Here is a 27,987-nt window from a genome sequence, read left to right on the forward strand (position 1 = left end):
CAATGACCTGACAGAGAGACGGCACGGAGGATACGGCACGGACACAGCGGAAGTTTAGACGGTTGCTCTGGGTGAACGAAGGGAACATTGACAGCATCCCATCAAACAAGAAATCATTTTCTCCCCCCAAATTAACCCAGCCTCCCCCTTTCCCTCACACATGGCGTCCAACTCTAACATAGATATCGAGGGTGCGACCCAGCATCTCCGGGACATCCTCAAGCTCGACCGTCCCGGGAACGGCACCGGTAAGTTGAACCGGGAATGAAAAGCTGCTGCGCTAGTTAAGGCCGCAGGAGCTAATCGAATGCTAGCTAGCTAGCTAGCTAGCTAAAGTGGTACCTAGCTAACGCGAGTTGGTTTAGCGCGCTGCTGTGCTGGAGTAAAGTTAGCCCAAAAGCAGTTTCACTACCTGTTATTAAACGGCACCCCTTTTGGATTGAAACAACTTGAATATCAACAAATTTACACAAATAGCTATGTTTTGTCACTCATTTCCAGGGAGAAACGAATGCGTTGTGGCTCGTCGTAATGTTAGAGCGCTAACTGCGTCGGAAAGGACTCTAGTATTTTATCATCCCAAGTGTTAGCTACGTTTCGAGCTATAGTTAGCTTATGTCTCAGTCTATTTTCTGGTGTGGGGAATCTGGGTCTTCTGCTGCCAAGTGACGATAAAGTGCAATGAATGTTTTGTTTATTCCAAATGATCGCTGTATTACCTGCGCATTTGTGGCATTGACGTCAAAGCGACATAGGTGTAACGTTATCTTTATATCGCACGTTTAGCTTTAAATATTTTGCTGCTATCAAGCATTAGCTCGAGCCTCCATAACTGCGTAGAAGGTCAGTTTTAATGGCTGTTTTGATACAACACACACATACACATGCACACATACACACACACCTTGTTTGTTTGTGGTACCTTCACTTAGTCCCTTTTTTAGAATCTCGCGCTTGTCTAAAGTGATAGAGGACGTTAACAAAGACACAGCCGTCTTGAGGGAAGTTGGAGGAAAGAAAAAGTAGGTGTCCATAAGTTACCAGTGTGTATCGTGGTCCTGTTTGTTAGCACACACTAAACAAATTTGTGTATGGTTGTAGACTGAGGAGGAGTAGAAACAGTTGACAGTTTGGAAAACAAATACATATAGGAGTTGGATCATTATTGGGTTTCTTTTTGTCATAGTCTGATTGAAGATGTTGGCAACGTTTATAAAGCTACATATACGATTTAAATCACTGAATCAGAACTGAATCATTGTGTCCTAATAATAACCAAAGTTGAACCCCTGGGATATGATTGATATTCCAGGGGATTAATGAAATACACGCCCTGCTCCTAAATGTAATGTACATGTATCATGAATTTTAGAGGAGGTTGTTTTGTTATAGATGAGGATCTTCTGCTGGAAAATCATGTGACCTTCCTCAACAGACAGTTGAACTACTAAAATGGCTGTTTATGTAGATCTTTTTAACAGGAGGCATTTGGAAATTTTGTAGGAAAGACCAGGTGCAATTAATTCCTCCAATCACAGCTCTTTGTGACTGTCCCAGGAAGTGCATGTAAATTAATGTGAATAGCTGTGCCTGTGATTTTTTCACTGCTCCAATGTACATAAATGTGAAAGTAAAAACATTGTGCTTCACAAGAGGGGGATTGATTTGAGTCTGCAAGGGACAATGGTTTGATGAGCTTTTTACAGACATCATTCTTCTAACTTTAGAATTGCATCAGATACAAAAATAGTAATTTTCAATAGAAATTGTTACTCTCCAAACCAATATAGGTATTAAATTATTTTTAAAAAAAAACTAACATTTATGATATTGTCAAATGAAGTAATTTGTTAAATATAGTGGTCTATGAACATGTGCAAATATGATACATATTCTTCCTTATAGCAGATGTATTTATGTTACAGGACAGCTTTCCATTAGCACTAGCTGACTCCTTTTTAATAAAGATGTAATAAAGTGGAGAGGGCGTGTTGTGTTTTATTGTTTGACATTTATAAACAGTATAAGTGATGACAAAACCAAACTAGGGCTGCATTTGATTAACAGCTTAATAAATGATCAAAGGATGGAATTCAGTTTTTTTTTTTTGTTTTGTTTTTTACATTGCACACTTTAAAACAAAGTCATTTCTAAGATAAAGTGCAAACACTCACAAAGGCCCTGTCCACATGCACAGGTATTTCTTAAATCAAAGCTTTTTGATGCGTTTTGGCTTGTAGACACACAAACTGTGTTTAAAGTAGCTAACAACATGCTTTTTGGAAAACTCTTTTGAGGGTGCAGATATTCAGAAACTCTGTTTTCAGTGTTTATTGTTCTTTATGTTGTTTATCTTTCTTTTCACAAGATTTGAAAACGATGACATGGGCACCTTATTTCACTTCCTGATCGAGCCTTATCAGTGTATGTAGGGCCAATGGCAAATGTAAACTTGGATTATTTGTATATTAAGGGGATGGATATAAGGACACAAACAGACCTTGACAATACAGTGACGGATAAGACGGACAAAAAAAGCTGTTGACAACTTGTTATTAAAAATAACCTTATACAGGAAGACTCTTTGAAGAGCAGTCACATTTTGCTGCCTAATTTAGAGTATTACCTGTGACTGAGCAGTCAATTACCTGTATACAGTCTGCTTCAGCACGGGCATGCACATCACTGAATGGCATTGGGATATGCTTTTTCAGGTGTGTCAGTATGGACGTAGGTGTTTTTCTGATAAGGTGCCAAAATGCTTGATTTGATAATTCGCCCTGTTTCCAAAAATAACTGTCTACATGTGGATTAGGGCTAAGACAGCAATGCTGTCAAGTTATAGGCCTGTGTCATATGAAGAAAATGTACGCTATGCTTCAGCTACACAACTTAATTTTACAGTTCAGTATGTCTGAACATACTTTTTCTTTTCTTTTTTTAACCATTGACCAATAATACAAACAGATTTCAGATCGTGTAAATCCTTATGGCTGTTAATAGAACTGTGTGGGCTGAAATGCACAGGTAGCCAATTTTTTTCTTGGATACTGGCAGTTGACTTATTAAGAAAAGCAATAATTAAGAGTTAGTTATTTAATGGAAAAGGAACATTAGAACATGCCAAGGGACATCACATTTGGGCTTTCAGTAATGATGATGATGATGATGATAATAATACTAATAATAATAATAATAAGAAGAAGAAGAAGAAGAAGAAGAAGAGCTTTAATTGTATAGCACTTTTAAAACCATGGTTTACAAAGTGCTTTGACAGATCAAAGCAAGAATACAATTTACAATTACAAAGGACGATAAAATAGATTGCATGAAATAGTTGAAATAACAGAGGTAATGATACAAATTAGTAAAGCAGGTGAAATGATAGAGATGAAATTAAAAATTAGGTGAAATAAAAGAAATGGAATGAATAAAATAGTATAAGTTTTTTGTCTCGACATTGTAATGGTTAGGAGGGCCCCGCCTGAGGATCTAAAGCTGCAAGCTGTCTCATAGGGAGGTAAAATATTTGTAATATAGCTTTGAGCCAGACCTGACCATGCTTTAAAGTGATCAGTAAAATCTTAAAATCAGTTCTAAAACAGACAGAAAGCCAGTGGATGGAAGCTAATATTGGAGTGATGTGTTGACGCTGATTAAAACCAGTTAGAAGCCTAGCTGCTGAATTCTGTACCAGTTGGAGGCGAGCGAGTGATTTTTTGATTTATGCCGGAGAGAAGGGAGTTGCAGTAATCTAGTCTGGAAAAGATGAATGCATGAATGACTTTTTCCGGATTGGGGGTGTGAGCATGTGTTTTATTCTACAGACAGAGTGTAGTTGATAGAAGCAGGACTGGACCAGTTTATTGACATGAGGGATAAAAGACAGATAAGAATCAAAAAGTACGCCGTGGTTTCTTGCAGTGGTTTTTATGTTGACAGAGAGGGGACCAGGGCTTGTTGATAATGACTAATGTTGTTGGGGGGGTGAACAATATGATTTCTGTTTTGGTGCTGTTAAGCTGTGAGAAATTTTGGGCCATCCAACTGTTGACATCTTTAAGACAGTCTAAAATAGCAGCTAGGCTTCCAGGGTCACCGGGCCTCAGCGGAATGTATATTTGTGTGTCGTCTGCATCTGCATTATGGTATTTAATAATCTGGCCAAGTGGGAACACATACATAGAAAATAAAATCAAACCTAAAATAGAACCTTGTGCTACACCGTTGGTAATTGGAGTTGTAGTTGAGAAATAATTACCTGTGGTGACCGAGAAGATTCTGTCTAAAAGGTAAGAATAAAACCAACTAAAAGCAGTATCCTTGACGCAGACCCAGGTTTTCAGGTGGTCTAATAAAATTGCATGATCAACAGTGTTGCTGCACTTAAATCTAAAAGGATTAAAATTGCGCTATCTCCCCTATCTGCTGCTAAAAGAGGGTCGTTGGCAGTTTGATGATGTTGTGAGACATGAAAGCTAAAAGTTGCATAGAAACTACTTTCTCTAAAGCCTTGGACAAAAACAGAAGCTTGGAAATTGGCCTAAAATTGTTAACAACAGAAGGGTTGAGGTTTGGTTTCTTTAAAAGAGGCTGGACCACAGCATGTTTAAAAGAGTGTGTGAAAATACTGGGTCCAGCAATGTCAAAAACCTCACCTCATGAACTAATAAACTTGGTGGGGAGAAAATCAAGGCTGCAAGTAGGTGGTTTCATTTGTGATGTGAGTTTCGTTAGGAAGGGCAGGGAACCTGGATCAAAGCAGCTAAAATAACTATGGATGTCCCTGCTGGTCTGCAAAATGGCTCTGAATTAACATCCTTGTACAGTGCATCACAGCATAACTTCTGCATTCATTGTCTTTTCTCAGATGCGCAATCCAGTGATGGCCAGAGAATGCCATCTTTTAATGGAGAGCTGAACGGGTTATTGGGAGCAGCAGGTCTTCTGGGAAGCACTGATCGGACAACCATGTCAGACTCTACCAGACCCATCTCCACAGACCTCAGCACTGCGCAGGAGTCTCAGATAATGTGAGTGGTTTCTGGGAAACATGCACTTGCACAATTTTGCAGCTAATTTTGCCCCATGAAGCATATATAGATGTTTACTTTATTATGTCTAAATGTGGAGACACTGCACTGATTTTAAGAAAATGAATAGATTTTGACTTTCAATGCTGTGCTGCACTCACAGCTGCCTTTCTGGTGACGATGGCTCCACCTGTATCCCCATCACCTCTATAAATGTGGAGATTGTTGCGAGTCAAGATTCCAGCATCAACAGCAAGGCTCGTGGCAGCAACAAGGTAAGAGGCCAAATCATCAGCAACAATAAATGAAAGTCCTGTCAATGTATTAATCTCAAAAACATGACGCCCACAGCATTGGTAGTGACGAGTTACTGTGCTTATGAAATTTCAACTCCCTGAATCCCTAAAAAGGAAACGTTTTAATTTTTAAAGGAATATGCAGTATATTGTCACAGAAGTTAACAATTTTTATGTCTTGGTTTTTGGAGACCACAGCCTCATAGCAATAAAAGATTGATTAAGTTTCCAATTGACTTAAGACATAAGTCATTGTTACATAATGCTGTTAAAAAATGTTTTAAATTTGACAATGTAGTGTGGTACATTGCGAACAAAGGTCAGATATTATATCGCATAAAAGTCTAGTCTAAAAATGGCATAGCAACCTGTGCTTTAAAAAAGATAATCAAATTGAATCAAACCTAACCGAACCGTGACCTGAGAATCGAAAATGTAATTGAATCGAAGATTTGGAGAATCTTGACACCCCTAATCCTGAATGCTGAATCTGTTTTATTATTCAGGTGAAGATTCAACCTGTTGCAAAGTACGACTGGGAGCACAAGTATTATTATGGCAGGCTGATAGCTGTTTCCAACTCCTTCCTGGCCTATGCCATCAGAGGTGAGGGTCCTGCAATGCCTGTTTATTTCTACCATCAAATGAGATAAACATTAATTAGCACTTGAACTACTACCACAGACACTAAGGCTTTTGGTACCTTGTATGTGGTGTTTGTAATACTCTGCTTTCATTTTGGATATTGAAAATTGTTAACCAAAGTAGTTGCCAAGCAGTAACCATGTAACCATAACATTACATTCTACATCTGGCAATGTCTAGAAATATAGATACAGTGGATAGAGTATTTTTCTATTATTCTGCTTAAACAGTTTTTTTGTTTTGTTATTTTTATATAACATGATGAAATATGAGTCTGTAGTTGCTGTTGGTGTATCCTTTAAAAACAAAACACCTCCCCTCTCAGGAGCCAACAACCATGCAATGATTCGTGTCCTGAGCGTGGGTTTTGCTGAGCGCTCCCTGCTGAAGGGCTTCACTGGAGCTGTCACAGATCTGGCTTTTGCCCACCTTGACTCCTCCCTGTTGGGTTGTGTCGATGAAGCGGGTAACCTGATGGTCTGGCAGCTCACCTGCACTGGAAGCAAGATACTGTATCCTGACATGTGGGAGAAACTGATAAGGAGTGTGTAGGAGGTCCGTGTGTGTCTGTAGGGTGTTACTGCTTATCTTTGCACTGTTTGTTTCCTCTTATTTCTGCTTGTACTTCTGGTGCAAGTAATCACACCAAGCACCCCAAACTACTTTGTGATTTAACACAGACCGTTGTGATATCACAGCCTGCTTTGGCTAAAGTAATCACAGAAACATATCAGTCAGAGAATGGCCTTTCTACCGTTTTCCTCCTTAACCAATCCTCCCTACAGTGATCAGGTGGTGGTTCATATCCGACGGCCAGAGGACACACCACTAAACTCCCACCGTCGCCTAATATGGTGCCCATTCATCCAGGATGACAATGAGGACAACCAGGACGACACTAGCCAGACCTTAGCCCTCCTTCATGAAGACAGGGTACCAGAGTTTAACACAGAAATGTTTGTCTTAGACACTGTTTCCGTAACTTGAAACATTTGTTTACAAACAATACAGTCAAATTTGCCCATCTACGTATTCAGTTGTTCAAAGTAGTATGTATAGATGCTGAATGTCAAGTTGTACATAGGGCAGTGGTGTCAAACTGATCCAGTAAAGGGCCGCTGTAGCTGCAGGTTTTCATTCCAACCAAGCAAGAACACACCTGATCCAAATCAGGTGTGTTCTTACTTGGTTGGCTGATTGGTTGGCTGATCCAAATCAGATGTGTTCTTGCTTGGTTGGAATGAAAACCTGCAGCCACAGCGGCCCTTTACTGGATCAGTTTGACACATGTGACATAGGGGAATGATCCCATGATGTGGTCATACACGCATGCAATTTGACCGTTACAAACAAAAAGAACCCTCGTGTCAAATCTGTACTCTGTATTTAGGTATCAGATTTGTTCAGGGTAAGAAAAGGGAAAGTGAAAAGTGTTAACTTTGCATACCTGACTTTTTGTCCTCTCCATCTAGGCAGAGGTGTGGGACCTGGAGGTCTTGAGGGCCAATAACAGCAGCTGGCCTATCGATGCAACAGACCTAAAAGAAGGCCTCATCACAGTCAAGGGACATACGCAGGTAGGGGGTCAGGATAAACAATCATGTCACTGTCCTTAATCAGTAAAGTGATCAGTGTATTACAATGAGGATTTTCTGACTAAGTGGAACCATGTTGATTACTGATGATTCTAGATATCTTCATCTGAAGAAGTAAAACCACAGAATATAAAGCATATAATGGTTTGCTGTTTATCTTTTGGTTTGTTACCACAGCAAATAAAGCATGTAATGGTTTGCTGTTTGTCTTTTGGTTTGTTACAAATAATCATTGTAGTGCTGATTGTGTATGTTGTTTCCAGCGAGTTAGTGAAGGAGCCCTGTCTCCAGATGGAACCGTGTTAGCCACAGCCAGCCATGATGGATATATCAAGTTTTGGCAGATATACATAGAAGGGGGGCAGGATAAACCAAGGTAAGCAAGAACACTTTCTTTTAAATGAATATTCATGTATCTCTCATTTGCTATATCGCCTTTATCATTTAATTTGAATGTACATTCTTCAGGAATTTAAAAGTTGAGTTCCATGACATTCTCTGTCACTAACTGATCTTTGTTATTCTCTGTCTTCAAGATGTCTTCATGAATTGCGGCCTCACGGAGGACGCCCCCTGTCCTGCCTTCTTTTTTGTGACAACCACAAGAGGCAGGACCCAGAGTAAGTATATACTGCTGCACACACAGCTTTCCAGGTTATGTATCAGAGTGGGACACTTGTTGTTCACTACGAGAAGACCGTGGCAGCCCACAAAAACCCGCTATAAAGCTGCTAAGTAGTAGTAGAATCACTTAATCATTGTGTCCCGTATAAAAAGAAAGGATCCCGGTTGTCAGCTGTTATGGATGCAGTCAGGTTGCATATCGTTAAAGATATAGGAAATAAACACCCTTGATTTGAAAATTAGTGTAGTGGTGCTGAGGTAGCAGTATAGCGGCGCAGCGCCATTATTCCACAGTTTGGGGAGAACCCTGGCTTTCAGTGTGAATGATATGTGTATATATCTGTCTTAGGCAGTTGCTGTTTGAATCTTCATTTGTTCACATTCTTTTCTCCTCTCCTTTGTAACATCTGCTCACTTTTACTGTGCTCTTTATAGGGTTCCTTTCTGGCGGTTCCTAATAACTGGAGCGGATCAGAACCAAGAGTTGAAAATGTGGTGCACTGTTTCCTGGACGTGTTTACAGACCATCAGGTTAGTGCTTTACTCATCATTTTTATGCACTGTGTCCTGTTGATTAGGCTTTGAATGTGCTAACATCAAATACGTGCTTCAGATAAGTCTGAATTTAATTTAGAGGATTATTTCTGTCTGAAAGCTTATCCCATTAATTTACATTTGCAGATGCTAATGGTGGTGTTTTGTTTGTTTGTTTGTTTGTTTTTTTTCAGATTTTCTCCAGATCTCTTCAACTCCTCAGTTATGCCCAGTCTGAAAGCCAGTCTGGACCTCTCTTCCGAGTATCTCATCCTCACAGATGTACAGAGGAAGGTCAGCACTAAGTTGTCAAATTAGTTGTGCAGTTTAAACATACTACAAGGATTTTTATGGCTATGATGCAGTCTCAATTTCATATTGATGCCTATGGGTGCTCCAGTAGGTCAGTAGGAGTAGCATGAGCCCCATGTACAGAGACTGTGGCCTTGTGCTGCATGTTACATTTTTAAAGTGTTCTGTGTTCTTGTGTCTAGACCAAACATTTTTTCTTGCTACCCATATTACCATTTAATCCTGTGCCTGGTTTCATATTTGGCTGATTTCATCATTTGCCAGGTTCTGTATGTGATGGAGCTGAGGCAGGACCTGGAGAAAGGCAAGGCCACTTTCACAGCGGTATCAGAGTTTCTACTCACCCACCCTGTGCTCAGCTTTGGGGTCCGGGATGTCACCCACAGCCGGCTAAGACACACTGAAGTCCTCCCTGCAGAGGAGGAGAGCGAGAGCCTGACAACAGGTGAGCATGTGCACTCTCTCACACACACACACACACACACACACACACACACACACACACACACACACACACACACACACACACACACACATAGACACACATTTTTGAAACAAAAACTATATATATATTTTTTTTTTATTTTATTTTCTATTGAAAATGTTATTTTATTACAGTATCTCTTTATTGGTTATCTCTATTTCTTTTAAATTACTCTTGTGCTGTTACTTAGTTCCCTCTGTATGGCTGTGTTACCTGCACATTTCTCCCGGGGGGGGTGGGGGGGTCGTCAATAAACGAACATTACATCTTATCTTAATCTTTTCACTGCTGTTGTCCTTTGATCATTTCTGTTACCATGCATTTTTTTCCCATCATATTCCAAGGGCCAACACACATGCATGTTTTAATCTTTAAAACAAGGCAATTAATTTTTTCAAGCGTTCATTTGAGATCTTTTTGGGAACCCTGCTGAATTAAATAGTGCATTAAATATGTAGCAGTATTGATTTTACAAGACAAGTTGCAGCACAACTTTTATATGTATGTGTTTTCTTCCAGAGGGCACTCAAGGACCCACAGAGTCCAAGTCTGGGATTCAAATAAAACTCTACTGTGTTCACACCAAGTAAGTTTCCTCCCAATGGCTGATGTCAGTGTTAAGACAATTATAGCTGAAGTGAAATAGAATAAAGCTTAAATGATCCTAGGGGCCTATTTCTCATACAGATGGTCCATTATAACAAACATCAAATTGTATTGATAGCAATTAAGTAAATCATGATGTTTCCAATGCAGGTCAGCGTAACAGGGGATGAGCATACATGTTTGTGGAGTCTTATGCAAGAAGCATGCAACTGGCAAACATTACTCATAATTCTGTGTGTTTTCAGGAGTCTGCAGGATGTTCAGATCTGGTTTCAGCCCAACTTGGGTTCCAGCTCTGCAGTCTTCCTGCCCCACTCTGATTCTCAGGATGGTTTTGGTATGTCACAGTCCCAACACTTAAACATAAAGTGGGGACAGACAAATCCCAATCCATGGAAATGATGCCTCTTTATTTTTACATAGGTTTTGTTCCCATTGTGTACATTTGTAGACATCTGGAGACTGTTAAGATGGTGTTAAGAGTATTTGCGATTTATTTCAGTTGAAATGTATTTAAACTGGATTTAGGTTTGTCACTATACACAGTAGTTGTCATGTCAAAAGTACAACACCTTTATTTGAGCTGAAGAACAGCATGATTGATCATTTTTTACCAAACTTGTTTGTACATTATAGAGTATAGATTTCCACTGTTAATGTTCATTTTATGATAAAGTTCTACTCTGTCATTTGTTTTGATTTTCTAAGTGATTGTGCTTTCTTTAATTGTTCGGTGTTGCAGTGTTGGCACACAATATGAGCCCTCTTCACATTCTGTGTATCCAGCAGGGTTTTCAGACCATCTCACAGACCAGAGCTCTGACAAGGAATCAGGAAATGGCTCTCAAACAGACCTCAGGAAGATCCCATCGCTTCCTGCTCCCACTGACTTCCTGTCAAATTCTGGTACCAGTAGCGGAGTGATGCCCAAACTGATGACTCCAGATGCTTTCATGACACCAAGCACTTCGGTAAGAACCTTCAGGAGCTTTGGAATCTGCTCCTCCAGCTTTGATAAACAGTTGGTCTGGTATGTCTGGTTGGTGTCTGAGTGTCATTCCAACATATAGTCATCAGAATAGTCAAAACTCCTTAGCAAATGAGTGTTCAGACATTTTTTGTGCCTCAACTTGCATTATCTCACACCATGAAAAGCGCCTCCTTTTTTAACCTCCCATGTATCAGCATTCAGCAGACACAAGCCATGACCCTGTGAATACACAGTCCATACAAACTGAAAACCTGCTTTACCTTTGGCTGTTTGAACTCAGACAGCTAAAGATAAAGTAAGATTTTCAGTTTCATCCACGTGTGAAATGAGAGACGGGGAGTCAAACAGCTCTCTTTTTTTTTTTTTTTTGAAAGTTTTTCGTCAGTAACCTTCTGAGACCCAAGAAGTTTCAAGGCATTTTTTCTCCTGTAACATTTATTCTTACTGTGGCCTCATTTTCACTGGAATATGTAAGTCCTGCACCTCTATGGAAACAACAGAATCATGGCTAGTGGTGAGGGAAACTCAAAAAGGCATTATACTCAGTATAATTCTGTTATGATGCCTTATTCGCACATTTTGGAGCAACAACATTATCATATGGTGAGATGCCCAAAGATCTTTGCCCTTGTTGAAATCTTGCCTGCCTCCAGCTTTCAGTTCTGTTGAATTTTTACTGAATTTTCACCACATGACTGGTACCCTCAGCCGTATCATTCTAGCCTTCTCGATTGCGCTGAGGAGTTCATGATTTAATGTCTTCACAGTGTCTGGTTCGTGCAAATGGTGCGATTTTTGACAAAACCTTACATGAAACAATTAGAATAAGGTGTCATTATTTGAATTTTAGATTTGGTTATTTTTCCTGGTGGAAGTTTTGGTCGCACATGGTAACATCCCCTCATTGGAATTTTTAAATCTGATAGTTAAGTATAGTTCATAGTTTTCTTGCTATTATAAATGGTGTAACAACCCATACCAGTAATGTATGGCAGTGACAATAAGGCAAGATGAAAATGTGGCAACCATGGTTAGATCACTTATTTTTCTCACTCTCCAGGTTCCAGCATCTCCTGGCAGCAGTGCCAGCAGTCTGACCATTGTGACAGCGATTAGCAGCAACTCTGACTCCACTAACAGGTGAGCTTTTCTGTGCAATGTAGAAGTGACAAGATTGCAAAAAAAAAAAAAAATCTGAGGTGAACAGGATCTATGGTACAGACTAATCTCTGTTAGATCGATCATTTTTTATTTCTTTTAACCCCAATACAGATCCGAGTCATTTTAATATTTAGTAAATGCTGATACAAGTCCCGATCCGATACTTAGCTCTAACTAATATTTTCCTGGATAATACAGCTGCATTAAGAAAAAAGTACCTGCATCCAAGCTCTTCCTTAATAGGTTTGTCATTTTGTTGAAACAAAGTATATACTTTCATATGGCTCTTTCTCATTCTTCATACGCAATTGCAACATTGGCCTACCACGTTCCTTGCATTAGCAGGTTAGTCTATGTCACTGCGCTGAGACAGCAGACCCTTGAGTATAGCCAACTGAAGTGTGTCTGAGACACAGCCCACGCTCGGTACCTCCATATCATCCATTGCTTTTTTCATATTCCTTACATTGTCACGTAAATTGACGTGGATGCTCTCTATTTCACACACATTCATTATCTATTTTTTTATATATATATATATATATATATATATATATATATATATATATATATATATATATATATATATATATATATATATATATATATATATATATATATATATATATATATATATATATATATAAAATTATTATTATTCATTATCCAAAATTTCCCAGCTTGGGATTAATAAAGTATATCTATCTATCTATCTCCTTGATTGCCTGTTTTACATGCTGTGCTGTATGAGACCCACGAAACTAGTGTGCATAACTAGTGAAAAAATGCCCATATTGCCCCAATCCCTATCCTGCAGATTATTGATGCATATCAGCTTTTGGCTTCCTCTGTTTATTTGATATCCAAACTATATTTCACTAATAGATTTAATTATGCACATAATTTCTGACTCCTCTGGTCACACATGTGAACATGTGTCCCTGAGTAAAGTGAGTCTGTTTAACTATGTACAGGGCTATGGACGATGTCAGTCACAGTCCCAACAGAGCAGAGAACAACAGCAGTAGCAGTCTAGCACTCTCCACTTCTGCCAGCAGCCCAAGAGCTGCATCTGCGGTGCTGCTGCCTGGACTGGAGAACCTCCAGGTAGGACCCAACTCAATCTGCAACTTCTACAAACTTCTTTATACTCTAAATTACATAATACATTTTTTTCATTATACTGCTCTTCTCCGTCTCCAGGTTTTAGCCTCCCCCAGTGGTCCGCTTTCACTTGATGCACCTCAGGTTCTGGATTCTCCCCTCCTGCCACCTCTGGCCTCTCCAACCAGAGCTCGCTCCCCTGACGTCATCTCTTCAGCCTCCACAGCCATGTCCCAGGACATGCCGGAGATTGCATCCCAAACCCTGCAGCTTCAGCGTGGACTGGTGTCCAGCTTGGAGGCCTCACCTCTGTCTGCTCTCCAAACAGACAGCATGGCGTCTGCTGCATCTGCCCTCCACCTACTCACCTCACCACGCACAGCCAACAACAACAGGTACATTACAAGCAATGATAACATAACTTTAAGTAAAAATGAATGTTGGCTTAATGTTCGCAAGCAAAATGTTCAAGAATTCCTTTACACTTTAAGTCACTGATGGAGATAAACACCAAAAAAAATGTGTTTTCTGTCTCAGCCTGTTGCCCCTTGAACTTGGAGGTGCAGATGGGCCAGTGGGCGGGGCAGTAGAGTCCGAGCCCAGACTCAGCAACACGCCATCTCTTCTTGAGAACGCATTATCACAGGAGAACCCTGGGGTTGGAGGAGGGTCCTCAGATGGCAGCGTTAGCCACACACCTTGGCCGGCTGCACCTGACATCACCAGAGAAACCAGGAACAGTCTCAGGGACAATGGTCTGAGTGACTGGTAAGAATCCCTATGAAAATAACTATCTCAAAAGATGTACATGGAATAAAAGGAAGTTAAAAATCTCACCACTACTTAGGAAGTATGTAACAAATAAGTAAAACCTGTAATCGAATTAGTGTTTGTCAAGAAACACATTCAGTTAACGCACATAGAAGACATGGCCTTTACAGTATGACATGTTCAGTTTATCTTTAACATCTACGTTGAAACTGTAAAAGCAGTATGAAATATATTCATAAAAAGAAGTTTGTGTCCCGTGTCTTATAGTTCAAGAGAGGAGTCGAAGGACAGACACTTGAGCTCCCCCTACCATCGACGCTCCTATCACCTCACACAGAACGACAGTCAGGATGCTGGTGCAGACCAGAGGTAACATAAGAAACCCACCATCTCTTTCATTATGCAAATAAACATAGACATGTCTAGTGTCATTATGAAAAGAAACATGGCATAACACAAATTCAGCACTGTCTTTAATATACAATAATGTTCCAATTTTATAGACCTTTTCCAAGATTTGTATCGAGCATCTTATTTTGTGTGTTTCTGTGTGTGATCCAGTGACCCTGATGATGAAGTGGCCAGCCTGGCATCATCCTCAGGGAATTGTGGCGCTCGCTCCTCTCATAGATTACCCGTTAAGGACTGGAAAACCTCGCCACGAAGCTCGCCAAAACTTAAGAGAAAGACCAAGAAAGATGACAGGTATGTCGATGTTTGATAGAGAAGATGAAGTGGGTGTGGAATAAAAACTATTTTGTAGAATTGAGAAGACGTGAATCTTGAGACTGATGTTTTCAGTACAGCAGAAATGAGTAGTGTTAGGGGATGAAAATGTGTACAGTGTCTATGAAAAGTGACTAATAACTTACTAAAATTACTGTTAGATTGTTAAGTGCCGTTTTATATACCCTGCTCCTCACATCAACTGGTAAATAATACATTTGGGTCATTTGTTGGAGCATTATTATTAAATTGCTCTCACATTCTGTCTCCTCAGTGAGTCCTCTCAGTCCAGGCACTTGGACTCTGGTCAGGTAAGGTGCTCACATATTGGTTAGCTTCTTTTATATTCATTAACTACCACAATGAAAATATGAATGGAAGAAAAGTAATTTTGTACTTTTAAATCAAAACACATTCTACCTACCTTTTAACCATTTTTGCCTTACAGGAAAATATAAGAATAACTTGCTTAGCCATCAGCTTATAAAGTTGCTGTTCCTTATCAAATATTTCTCTACTGATTTACTCAAAAGTACTGTTATAATCACAATTCCCATGTTTTGGCAGCACTTTCCTTTTGTCTAATCTGTCTTCTTTTATAACCATTCTCCCTATCACCTTGTAGATGAATGCAGAAGTACAGGACGAGTTGTTGATGCTCCTGCGTAGCCAGCAGAGGGAGTTAACTGAACTGCGTGGTCAGATTGAAGCCATGCAGAGCTCCATCATGGCTCAGGTTGAGCATGTCCTGACAAACCATCAGGAACAAGAACGTATCCTCCATACTTACTTGAGCCCACTTTAGTACACTTGGCAAAGTGAACAACTGTCATGCAACTATTTAAAAATGGATCCTTGAGTTAACTGAAATACTTGTAGGTCAATCAAGGCCATGAAATGTTTTTTTATAGTAAATGACATTTGGAACCAAAGGCCTTCTCTGAAAAATCCTTACAAAGTTATTAGAAGAGTACACATGCAGGTCTTTATGATGATCCTTAATATTCTTGTGAGCCTTGACATTTCATGACCTCAGAGCGCAGACTAGAGCGAGTTCTGGCAGAGAGTCAGAATCATCAGCAGCAGCTTCAGGATCAGCTCAGCCAGCAGCTCAGCCACACCCTCAGCTCGGTGTTAACCAACAGAATGGACAAAGTTCTACGAGATGAAATGAAGAAAACAGTCCCGCAAAGTAAGGAAGCACGCACAAAAACATGCTACTGTGAAGGAGGTGTTCAGATCTCAGAACAGAGCTTTTCTATGCTGATATAAAGTGGACTGTTTTGGAGTGCCCTCCACACTTGCTACCAGATGATGGTGGTATTGCACCATTTCGTTGTTTGCCAGTTGCAGACTTGGAAGATTTTTCAATGTGTTAAATCTCAACACTTTGCTTATGTAGTGTTTCCTGTCCATGGCTTCTTTTCCCCATTCTCTTCACCATCCACTTGCAAATGTGTGCTTGGTTCAGAAGACCTCTTTCTTGTGTCTACACTGCAGAATTTTGTTTTGCAGCATGGAAAAAATGGACCATGTGCACACTAGGCTATACATCAATAAATTACAGCGTTATCTTGACTCCTGAGATCATCCGAGGCATATGATGAATTAGATATTATAAAGGCAGCTGAGGTGTGTTGGACTGCAATGCTAAAATTAAGTCTTTGGAGAGATGTTTTCTCGCCTCCCCTCTGCTGCCCTCTAATTTGCGAATGAGACGTTCCTTTCCTTTTCTTCCAGCCTTGATCTCATGCCTAATTATAGGGGAGTTGTTGCTAATCTGTCTTGCTAATTAATTATTTCCCCTCTCCAGCAATCTCCAAGAGTCTCGAGCCAGTGACCGGTCAGCTGAATAATACAATTGCTGCAAAGCTGACCGCTGTGGAGGTCACCCTGAAGGACAATGTCAGCAAGGTGGTCAAATCTAAGGTAAGCGACTGACCCTGTATCCTATCTGGTCTTAAATCTTCATCACATCACACCTCTCTTGTCTCCTTCATTTCTCATGGCACCTGCTTCCTGTTTGCAGAACACAACGGACGCAATGGGCCGAGCAGCAGCTGAAGCGATGCAGGGGCCAATCCAAACAGCCTATAAAGATGCTTTCCAGAGCACCGTGCTGCCAGTTTTTGAAAGAGGCTGCCAGTCCATGTTTCAACAAATCAACGACAGCTTTAAGCAAGGCACACAAGAATGTAAGTTAATCTTTATTCAACAAATGTTGTGGTTTTGTCAGCATATAGATATCAAAATATAGAGGAGACAGCTGCAGCTATTGTAACACGAGTTCAAAAAGCAGTAAGTGCAAATGGACCTAACTTCTATCCATTCACTATAAGCAAAGATGCCTGAGAGTCTTGGACTGTCTGTTGAACCTCCTCTGATGGCTCACAATGGCGGGTGTCTTATATAGACTCTTTGTGCTGGTGCGCTCTTCGTGATGGTTGTTCCCCCTCTGTAGCTCTTAAACCAAGGTCTGTTTATGTGAAAGTCTAATGAAGTAACCACCTCTTTCGAAAAGCTCAGGGACAGCTTTTGTAATGATGCCTTTTCAGTTTGAGCCAGGCCACTGATGTGTTGATGAGCTGACTATTTATTTTGAGACTGTGCTCTGGAAGCTGGCAGCTAAATTTTCTTTAAAAATTTACCAAGGCTGTCACATGTACAAAGGGGAGACACACACAGTTAGCCTGCAGTAACTTAGGGCCATAGTAACCATCTGAGCATTTGAGCTTGTTCCAAATTAAAATTAATCCGTGACCAAATCAGGGTTTAGTGTTTTGTGTATAAACATTGACTGATACTTTGCAAATGCTGCATTAACATTTTCATTGTTACTTTTCAAGCTTTTAGCATTGTCAGTTATGAACCCCCAATTTTGAGAGTTGTTGAACGATGAGCCATTTAACAAACTAAACGCAAAGCGGCAACGGCTAATTCAAAGTCACCGGTGGCTTCTTATAAATTCTGCATTAAAAACAGTATGTAATGTTTTTTCTTTCCTTGTAAAAGTGTCAATTTGTCATGACACCCCTGAACCAGCTTATCTGCTTCTAACGTCAGACCTACCTCCCAAACTTTAGCAGCTGTTTGAATGCACTCTTTAAACTGACTTTACCAATTACACTTAATTTATAAAAGGATATCAAATATCAGATTTCAAATTTTAACGTAACGTAAAGGGGAACCAATATAGACTACTAATTCCCATGGAGGAAGAACCCAGACTCAGTTTTGTTAGCTGTAGAGTTAGGAGAAACTTTAATGTGTTAAACATGACTTAATTGTTTGTGCCAACATGCATGTTGGTGCTAGTCTGAACTGATGGGCTTGAAGCTTGACGCTTGTGATCGCTCAGGACAGATGGTAATACCAGGTTTTCCCTCTGGTGTGGATGCATTATGTTAAGTTTGTCTAATACATGAAAGTGTACCAGTGTTTTCCTAATGTGTCATATTTATGGATATGCATATAATTAAGAAAACATAATTGGATTGATTTACAATATCTGCATTACTGCTTTATTACGATGAATAGAAGTTAATATTTCTGTTGGTTGCCATTCATGAAAAGGGTGTATTTTAGAAAAAACAACCTTGATCACCTTATTGAGTTATTATTACTAGCCTTCTATCTGCCTGTTTACTTTTTACATCTTGTCTGAGATTAGAAAGGGCCAGTTATTGGTTTTAAATCTAGCTTCAAGTAGTTTTAAGTGATGTATTTGCTCGTGTGATGGGAAGAACCAATTTTCTGTCAACTTTCATCTTCGTAGACATCCAACAGCTTGAGACCCATATGAAGAACAGAAAGCAGAGGGAGCAGGAGGCACGGGACCCCATGATTGGCCAGCTCCAGCAGATGATCGACGGCTTCCAAAGCTCCTCTGATCAGCTGGCCAATAACATCACAGCTAACGTCCGGGCAGAGGTCCAGCATCAGATCCAGATGATGGTGGGAAAGTAAGTATCGGAACTATCCCTCATTGATTACACTTGGCAGTCTGATGATTAGAAAGAACTGAATCACCTCTAAACAATTAACAATTTTTTCTTTCTTCTCTCCTTATCCATCATTTTAATACATTTACATAATTCAATAAATATGATCTTGCCAATGTAGTGTGTCTATTTTATTTATACAGAAAAAACACTGACAGTGAACCCCACTTAGTACTATGGGCTTCAACCATCAAGTTGACTCCTGCTGTTAACTGATATTACTTGCAGTGATTGATCTGATAACATTGATTGACATTTCAAGTGGATATTTTGAATATCAGATATGCATATCAGCAGATGACTCTGCCAGCAGCCCCAGCCTTATCCACTGTCTATTGAGCAGGTGCGTAATGGATTGGAGAGCAGAAACAAGCAAAGCTTAATCCTGGGGCTAATGTAAGAACATAAATTCGATCCAGTCTCTTGTTCCCTCTTCAATTAATTTCATGGCCTCTAGAGTTTATAGATTTGTCGGGGGCGGAGCGGAGAGAAAGTAGTTTGCCAACTAAAACTTTAAAATCTTGAAAAGGGAAATGACAATGCTGGACTGTGCAGAGCTAGACATTTTTTTTCACAATACAACATTCAAAGCAATCACTTGTATGTTTCAACCATCAAATCAAACTTTGTGCCAACATAGAGACAACATTACACCAACAAAAAATGATTGAATGACAGAATTTCTTCTGATATCAGACTCAGATGTGGTACATAGGCTCTTTGAGTCTTGACAAAGCCATCTGTCCAGAACCGTACAATATGGAGGATAAACCCTCTTTCTGTCCTCATATTTTTTCTTTTGTACATATCCTCCCCAGTTTGCAGGAGTCTATTCTTAGCCATGTGCAGCGAATTGTCAAAGGGGAGGTGAGCCTTGCAATGAAGGAGCAGCAGGCGGTGGTCACCTCCAGTATCATGCAGGCGATGAGGTCAGCAGCCGGCACACCCGTCCCCACAGCACACCTCGACTACCAGACACAGCAGGCAAACATCCTGCAGCTCCTCCAGCAGGGCCAGCTCAACCAGGCTTTTCAGCAGGTAACACACACACAGACACACACAGATATATTCAGGTGTAGCTCTGTACATATTGCAGCCTCTGCAGCTGAGCTCTATTTTCTCACTGCTAATGAATGCAAACACCCTAACCTAACTTGTAATCATACACACTCACACTCAAAGGGCCCACCAGGGCTCCAAGGCCCAGAAAGCAAATTGACTACAACTACTTCCCACAGGCACCACCAGTGCTTTAGCCGTGCTGCACACACTTGTGTCTTGTGCTTGCGTTTTATCCCGAGTGGCTTTGCACCAGAACATGCTGTAATTGCCTCAAACAACTCGTTTAGCTTTTTTCTCTGATCCCCTCGATTCCGTCTCTCTGGCTGTTTGTTATCATCCATGTTCATGTACAAAGAGTTCAGTTCTTAACTCATGGACTTGTGGATTGACACTTAACAAACATGAGAATAGCTTGCTTAGGCTCATGCCTTCATTAGATCTGTGATTTACTTCCCACCAGATTGTTGTGGCATGGGAATGTCTTGTGTTTTTTGCGTTCTGAATAACATTGTGATTTAAACAATTAATATGACAGCACTGCATCTTCAGACATTTCTGTGGCTAATATTACAAGTAATTCACAGCCACTAAGCTGGAAGTAGTTTGTGGCTAAAGGTTTTTCTTGCTTCAGAGTCAGTGGACACTCCTTTCTTTAGGCAGTCCACTGCAGATTGAAATGTTTTCTTCTAGATTTCTTGTATGGAAAGAGCTATTTAAATCTGAGTTTGATAAAAAATTGTTTATATGAATGAAAAGATTCCTCTCCTCCTTTCCTCCAGGCCCTGTCAGCAACAGATCTGAACTTGGTCCTGTACGTGTGTGAGACCATCGACTCTCAGCAGGTGTTTGGTCAGCACCCCTGCCCTCTCAGCCAGCCAGTGCTGCTGTCACTCATCCAGCAGCTGTCCTCCAACCTTACAACCCGCTCTGAGCTCAAAATCAGGTAAGGAAAACAAACTTATTTCAATATGAATGCTGGTACAGTATTTGATTTTCTATTTCACTGGCATCCATAATATCTCTGTTCCCTTCTTGAGGAATATTATTCAGTTTGCAGTTATGCATTGTGGATCATGTGGAACACAATAGACACACAATGTTTTCCTAATTGAGATATAAACTCTGATGACAGTGACAATGTCTGAGATGTCAGAGCATAATAAATGATTATTAGCAAAGTCTTAACTACCCGTGTGATGGTGAATTAATCAATGGAAACTCAACTACTATAAATCTTTCTCTGGCTATAGTACCACATTTAAAAAAACAAAACAAATGTGTTCTCATGTTTGTAAAGCAGTAATAATTAATGGAAGATCTATGACAATATTGTGTTTAAAGGAGCAACTTTTTTTTTTTTAAAGATATGACCAGAAATTTAGTTTAAAACATGGGATGCGAACCAACATGCGAACATAATGTCAAGACATCATTGTACTGTTTTGCAGAGATGTCTACTGAAGTTAGCATGCTAACAAGCTAGCTCAGGCCCGTCTCCTCGAGTAATACCACTTTGTACCATCTAATAGTTTAATAGCTCTCATAGTTTCAGCTGGGAGATTTTCAATTAGCAACTTCGCTTCTCAGCCTACAAGGTAAACTTTAAATAAACTCACAAAATGCCAAGAAGAAGAAATATTTACACCTATTTTCCTTACTAAACTAACAAATACAACTGTAGACCTTTTGAGTTCTAAGATGACATTGCAAATTATTTGTCAAACCAAGATGTGGTTAAGTGCCCCCATTAACTCATCATAAAACACGCTTCATTCAAATTTGACATAAACAAAATAGAACTCATAAACAGTCTTGGTTTTGGTTTTAAATCTTCAATTCACTGAGAAGATGTGAAAATACTCCAGGTCGACATAATGTTTTTATCCGCTGCTGATGCTTGAATCTCTCTGTAATCTGTTGCTTAATGCATCCATTTCTTATCTGCTGTGTCTTCTCTTAGTTTATTTCTTAGTTATGATCACAGCCACTGCAAATCACCATTGTACTGCAGCTGTTGAGCTTAGAGACTTTGTGTTCAGTCCCAGTCTGGTGTCCAAGCCATGTTCATGGAAGGTGGCTGAGGTCAGTTAATCTGGCCCATGTTGATCACAGTGCTGGCAGACTCCAGTCATCTAATGGGGCCACTTGTCTACCTGAGATACCTGCTAACAGCAGCCGGTAGTCATAGCCAAAGAGTTTAGTGAGCAGCAATTAGTGGTTATGCTGCCCCTTTAGTTTTCAAGCTACCTTCAGATTCTGTCTGTTTCTTACAAATACATTTTAATCTGTCCCCCTTACTTGACGCAACATATTAGCTCCATGGGCTTGCGCACATTCTGCTCTCCACATAATGACAAATACATGTTCTTAATAAATGCACCACTCTTTTTATTTTCATTGTGTGTTTATTCTGAGAAGTTGTATCAGTCTCGCAATAACAAAATTATTGATGATTTTCATTAGCTGTCGATAACCTCTCAGTATTCTTTTGCACATGGCAAGAAAAATAAGTACAGGATCTTATCACTGAGATGTGATACAAATATCTGTGGTTCTAACCTGTTTACTTTTCATAATATTTGCAGTATATAATCTCACACCACTGTAGTTTGATGTAAGACCTGTCTTGCAATCCAGCAGGCATAATTTGCAGTTTTGGAAAATGTCATTGCTTTTAATGGAAAACCTGTGAACTGTACAAACGTGCCTTCTTCCCAAAATGTCTTCATTTAAAGTTAATTTTCTTTCAAAACAAATGCTGTGAACATGTTTTGAATTACATTACACGCCTTCTCTCTTACACTCTGTGCTACAGTCAATCAGTAATAAAAGCCCTTCTTTGGTGAAAGTTTTGCTCCCAATCTCTCTTCATCTCTGTTGAATGCCCATTATTCCCAATCTCCTGAGTGCTAAACGGTGCTAAACTGCTGACCCCATCACCCTGCTCCGTCTGTAGCCTCACTACATGGCTGTCCGGGGAGCACGGATGATCCTGTGAATAGCTTTGCAATTTTTAGCTGTTCTCTCTTGTTCTCTTCATTCTGTCTTTCCTGCATCTTTTTATTCTGCTGTTCACAATTGCACTTCCATGTGTTTTTTCTACTCTTTTGACAGTAAAGTGTTGTGCTTTGTTGTTCTCAAGGTGTGTGAATATGTCTCCTCAGAGAGCCCTGGACTCCCTCATTTTATGTCCTTTTCTGTTTCTATGAATCACTGCAGCCCATCTCTCCTCGATCTTTTCTGCCCCAGAAAACCTCTTTATCTATCAGAGTCCCTTTATAACACTGCTCTGTGTCTGGATCACCTGTCTGCTTCTGCATTTACATTGCAGCTGCCCGCTACAGCAAGTACAGCCCTCTGGTACTGCTGTGCCATCTGGAGAGAGAGATGAGGGCAGTAGGGTGTGGCTCAGTCTGAGGCATTATAAGGACAGAGAACAGTCATGGTAGAGTTCAGATAGAAGATAGAATCCAGTCAAGATGAATTTAACAAGTTAAAATTATATTTATATAATATGTTCTACTTTGATGGCTAATAGAATCCAGACAAGATGAATTTAACAACTTAAAATGATATTTATATAATATTCTCTACTTTGATGGCTCATTGTTTTCGAGCCATGTAGGAAAACTCCACTCTCATGCAGTAAAGAGAAGTCAGTTACTGTTAGAATAACACTTCTGCACAGTATGTTTTTGTGGCTTTGCACAAGATAAATGATCCTTCTTTTTTGTACTGCTGATTGATGGTATCTCAGAAGAAGACGTGACAGATTCCCAGAGAGAAACAAAAGAAGTGGTAGGATTGTTGGGACCAGAGAGGATTGTTAGCAGGATCGTTAGCTGGTTTAAAAACACATTGTTGTCCAAATCAATGTGAGAATAATGTGAACAGAGGGACCATTAACAGAAACTTAATGTGTGTGTGAAGGGGCTTGACACGATTTAGTTAATAGATTATCTCAGCAGGACATTAACCAGCCCGTCAGTATCTGTGGTGTTGGTCCTGTGACATTTACTGTTCCTTTTTAAAAGAGTGTGACGGCAGTGATATGGGGACTTGATAGGTAGGTGTGTGTGTTTCGTGGGGAATTCTGGATAGAGGCCAGCTGGCATTGTGGGAACAGCTCTGATGTCGACTGGGATCAGGTAATGCTCCAGACGTGGAGACGAATGGTCATTTAAACCGCAAAGACAGTGATGGTGGGAGGGCAGCGCTGCTGGAGAGTCTGACCACCAGATGTCTGACTAAACCAATTAATTGAGGAACTAAATGTAGTGTTGTCTCAGTAAGAGGACAGGGCACAGGTGATTGTGGCACATTTCAATTTCTGCTGTGATATTTGAATGAAAACAGAAGGTACACATTCACACAATGGGCTGGCCGCCAGGGAGATAATCAAGGACATTGCTTGACATTCAAACAGCAAAAGATGGGTAGAAATGTGTAGAGCCAGCCTCTCCATGTTTTGACCCTCGGAGCAGCTGCAGGGGGCAAAGTCTATGCATGTTATCCTTCAACAGTTTGTTATAGCTGAATTGTTCCGATTGTAAATCTTCCACTTTAATCTTGTGCAGTTTTCTATCTATCTATCTATCTATCTATCTATCTATCTATCTATCTATCTATCTATCTATCTATCTATCTATCTATCTATCTATCTATCTATCTATCTATCTATCTACATCTTGAAAAAGCAGAGGGCCAAAGAGTTTCAGTGGGTGACATCACAGATCATGTGACACACTCTAAGAAGTACAAAACAAACCCGGTCATTAATTTATGAGTGACCCAAATCTGCACACAGTAGATTGAACAATTAGATATTTTTTAACTTCATACACTTAGTGTAGGCTAGTAACTTACTAGTAACAACTAACTTGCACTGCTGAAATGTTATTGATAGCCAGTAACGTTAGCTAATATCTGCATATTTGGTCTGAAATGGGTATCCAGGCGATGTTCTGAGAGTTCCATTTCAGATTGTATTTTTTTTATGTGCTGCGTGTTTACATCGAAACAGTGAGCTGGCCAACGGTTACTTTCATTCATTAATCATTTTGTGTAAAATGTAGTTAACTCTGTGTGAGCTTAAGGCTGCTAGCATATGTAACCTCAAGTGGATGTGAGAGAAGAAAACTACAAGCTAGGCAGTGGAAAACTGCTGTACTGTCCCTTTGCTAGATGGTTGGAAAAACAAAGCTCATATTTTCTGCCCTTGCAGGCAAAAAATGTGTTGTACTTGTGGCCTTTGCAGCATCAGGGCATTTTCAATGTTTATTTCACCACAGCATGGGTCCTCCATGTGGATTCGGAATAGAAAAAATGCATTATAGACCAATACTGTCATTTCTCCCACACTCATGGCAGAACATCCTCACCCAGCATTTAATAATTATACCTCATGCCTACATTTGATTACCTGTCCCTGGCTGGAAGTTTGAGGCACCTTCTGTCATGATTATCTGACATCTCTTTCCTCTGTGTCCCTGTCTAGCTACCTGGAGGATGCAGTGATGAACCTGGACCATGGTGACCCCCTGACAAGAGACCACATGGCCGCCGTGCTGGCCCAGGTCAGACCGAAACTCTTCACCTTCCTGCAGCAGGAGCCCCACAGCCCACTCAACAAGAGGGCGCGGCGCCTGATGATGATGCTGCAGGGTCTCGTCAACCACTAGTCCGTCATCTAAAGTGTGGTGCAGAGCAGCCGTTTCCTCGTAGATACCGATCATGAGTTAATTTTTGTTGTCGAATGTTTTTAGAGGAGAGGGCAGCAAGGACAGCTTCAGCTCTGTTTGAGCGGTTTCTTGGAGCTTGCAGATGGGATGTGCTGTTTGTTGGAGGCGGAGGATGAAAGCTCCTAAATGACTCAGTTTGAAACCTCTGACTTGGTTCAAGAAAGTTCCTGCCAGCCCACCTGTCCCTCAACACAACCCTTAATCCAGCTCTTTCTCCCACCGTTCCCATTCCTCCCCCTGCTCGTCCTGCACCAGTGTCAAGTTAGGTTATAGAAACTGTTTTTGTTGCTCACTTTGTTTTTGTCCTGGACAGACCTTCAGTGGAAGATAATAATGGTCCAGATGACTTAGAAGTTCACTGTAGATTCTTCCAGACTTTTGTTACTGCTGCTTTTCCCCCCCAAACAAGAGGCATCACGGTTGTCTCTCATCCTTTTATCCCTTAGAAACGACAGCCAGTGAGAGTTCTGGTCGTCCCCGTCTCCCAGACACATCATACCTGACACCCCTTTCATGTCACTTCATCCAAATGTGCATAAGACTCAAAGAATGTTCAGCTCAGTGGTTTACCAGACCAAACATCGCCATTTCTTTTGTTCTACTCATGTTCCTTTGACCCATCAGTCAGATATGTTTTTTCCCATGCTTTTGGGATACTAAACAGCAGAAGGAACAAAGTTAAAGAAGACATGTTTCGCCTCAAAATGTCGCCTTGTATTTTGGCCTTAAGAGAAAAACAGCAGGCTTGGACACATTTCTTTTTTTAAATACAGACCAGCATCCTCGCTTGAGCCAACTTGGAATTCAGTTGCTGCAGGATTACGCTGCCCTCAGTTTAGTTTTCTCAAACAACCAAGCTTATCCCGGCAACCAGAAGTATGTAACACCCGAAGCCATTTTCTGTTGGTTGCATATTTGCTTTCAGTTACTTCTTAATAGGTTGGAGACGACAACCTCGCCAAGCCAAATGTTTGTCAGTGCTTTGAGAGGATCAACACGTTGTTGAACATAAAGTTAATGGAATTTGATCCCATGTTTGAAGCATTCAGGATGAAAAGCATATCTCGTTATAGTTTTTCCATCTGGCCTTGTTTCCACAAATCATTCTAATGAGCCATTTGGAAAAATACAAACAAGATTAAAGGATGAGAAATACCATTTTTCAGATGTAACAGATATTTGTGAAGGTCTCCAGGCTGAAAAGAATTCCCTTGTAAAATCAGAAATGTTTGGAGCCCGACAGCGAGTTAGGCAGCCGTCCATGTGTACAGCTCTGTCCTGTAAATGATGAGACCTCTCCCCATGTTTTCTTCTGTATGTCAGCCCCCTTTTTTATATAAACATTTAGTATTTGTAAGACTTGTATACATGCTTTAAGATTCATCAAACTAGTTATAATACATGATAAAACACTTCCGAAACATAATTGTTACTGATGATGTTATTTTATCAGGCTATTCCAAATAATGTTTGTAAACTTAATGTGCAGGTACTTCTCATAGGCTGTAGGAGGCAGCACTTAGTTGGACTGCAGTTATTCACCCTGCTTGTTGTTTAGGTTTCGAATTAATATCATTCATTCCTGCTCTTACAGTAAACACTGAAAAGCCCACCTTTAGGTTGTAAATGCACCCTTTGTTCATCTTTAAAGTGTATGATAAGTTGTGTACAGCCCAATTACACACATCATTGTTTCATCGCAGGGTGGCCGCCCTGTTCCGCTGATTGTAAAATAAAAGTTCTGTTCATTTGACCTCTGTGTTTAGAATCTGTGAAGTTGGATCTGTCTAGCAAGTGCCTTATAGCATTCTCCATGATTTAATTTAATTTGATCCCAAGCATTCTCAGATAGCGGTTCCATTTAACTTCAACAAGCATTTATGTCATGAACGCTCGTGTGTGGCTGGTTCTGAAGTTAAAGCTCTCGCAGCACAGCAGAGGAGGATCTGTACGTTTTGTTTGCAAATATTTGGCTACCAAGACAGTTGATTTGGACAGATATTTGAATGCTCATGTACCAGAGAGAGGAGAACTATTTTGAGCACCTTCAGCTTTCAGTTGCAGACCCTGGTTTATTGTCCTCAGAGTTGAAGGACAGGTTGACTCCCACTTGACCCTGAGGTGGGAGCTGTGCGTGAGAAACGTGACCGAGGCTACAGTGTATGTCATTTTTTTCTCGACTTTGTGTTCCTCTGCTTGGACAGTTATGTTGTGTATCTTTTACAGTTTCTTTTACCCTAAACATTTTTGGAATAAAAAGACTTGCTCAATTTATTGTGTCTTTATTTTCATGTTGCGTTC

General features: G+C 40.3%; 1 protein-coding gene across 3 annotated transcripts; it reads left to right on the top strand.

The window, feature by feature from the left end:
* Positions 1-27,956, top strand: edc4 (enhancer of mRNA decapping 4). Of its 3 annotated transcripts, none has more exons than XM_037107688.1 (30): positions 2-248; positions 4,871-5,033; positions 5,197-5,308; positions 5,836-5,935; positions 6,300-6,486; positions 6,760-6,907; positions 7,447-7,551; positions 7,833-7,945; positions 8,106-8,189; positions 8,629-8,724; positions 8,922-9,021; positions 9,304-9,484; positions 10,043-10,109; positions 10,375-10,466; positions 10,916-11,100; positions 12,181-12,260; positions 13,256-13,388; positions 13,485-13,780; positions 13,923-14,153; positions 14,424-14,525; positions 14,718-14,861; positions 15,157-15,193; positions 15,508-15,655; positions 15,919-16,074; positions 16,696-16,811; positions 16,912-17,077; positions 18,658-18,844; positions 19,702-19,921; positions 20,725-20,888; positions 25,443-27,956. In XM_037107688.1, exons 1-30 carry the CDS (start codon positions 161-163, stop codon positions 25,624-25,626), a joined length of 4,185 nt encoding a protein of 1,394 aa, XP_036963583.1. In that variant the 5' UTR covers positions 2-160; the 3' UTR covers positions 25,627-27,956. The 3 variants fall into 3 exon arrangements, with proteins under 3 accessions (XP_036963582.1, XP_036963583.1, XP_036963584.1); XM_037107689.1 differs by having other exon boundaries at positions 10,919-11,100; XM_037107687.1 differs by having other exon boundaries at positions 1-248; positions 10,919-11,100; positions 13,256-13,780.
* Positions 27,957-27,987: the final 31 nt, after the last annotated feature.

The sequence above is a fragment of the Acanthopagrus latus genome, chromosome 8 (assembly GCF_904848185.1).
Source record: "Acanthopagrus latus isolate v.2019 chromosome 8, fAcaLat1.1, whole genome shotgun sequence".
NCBI classification, from domain to species: Eukaryota; Metazoa; Chordata; class Actinopteri; order Spariformes; family Sparidae; genus Acanthopagrus; species Acanthopagrus latus.

What these genes read in the sequence shown, in the direction of transcription:
- edc4 (XM_037107687.1), top strand. Translation starts at nt 161, where the DNA reads ATGGCGTCCAACTCTAACATAGATATCGAGGGTGCGACCCAGCATCTC. An exon ending in TCATGACACCAAGCACTTCG is followed by an intron (nt 11,101 to 12,180) that starts GTAAGAACCTTC and finishes CTCACTCTCCAG; the next exon opens with GTTCCAGCATCTCCTGGCAG. An exon ending in AAACCATCAGGAACAAGAAC is followed by an intron (nt 15,656 to 15,918) that starts GTATCCTCCATA and finishes TCATGACCTCAG; the next exon opens with AGCGCAGACTAGAGCGAGTT.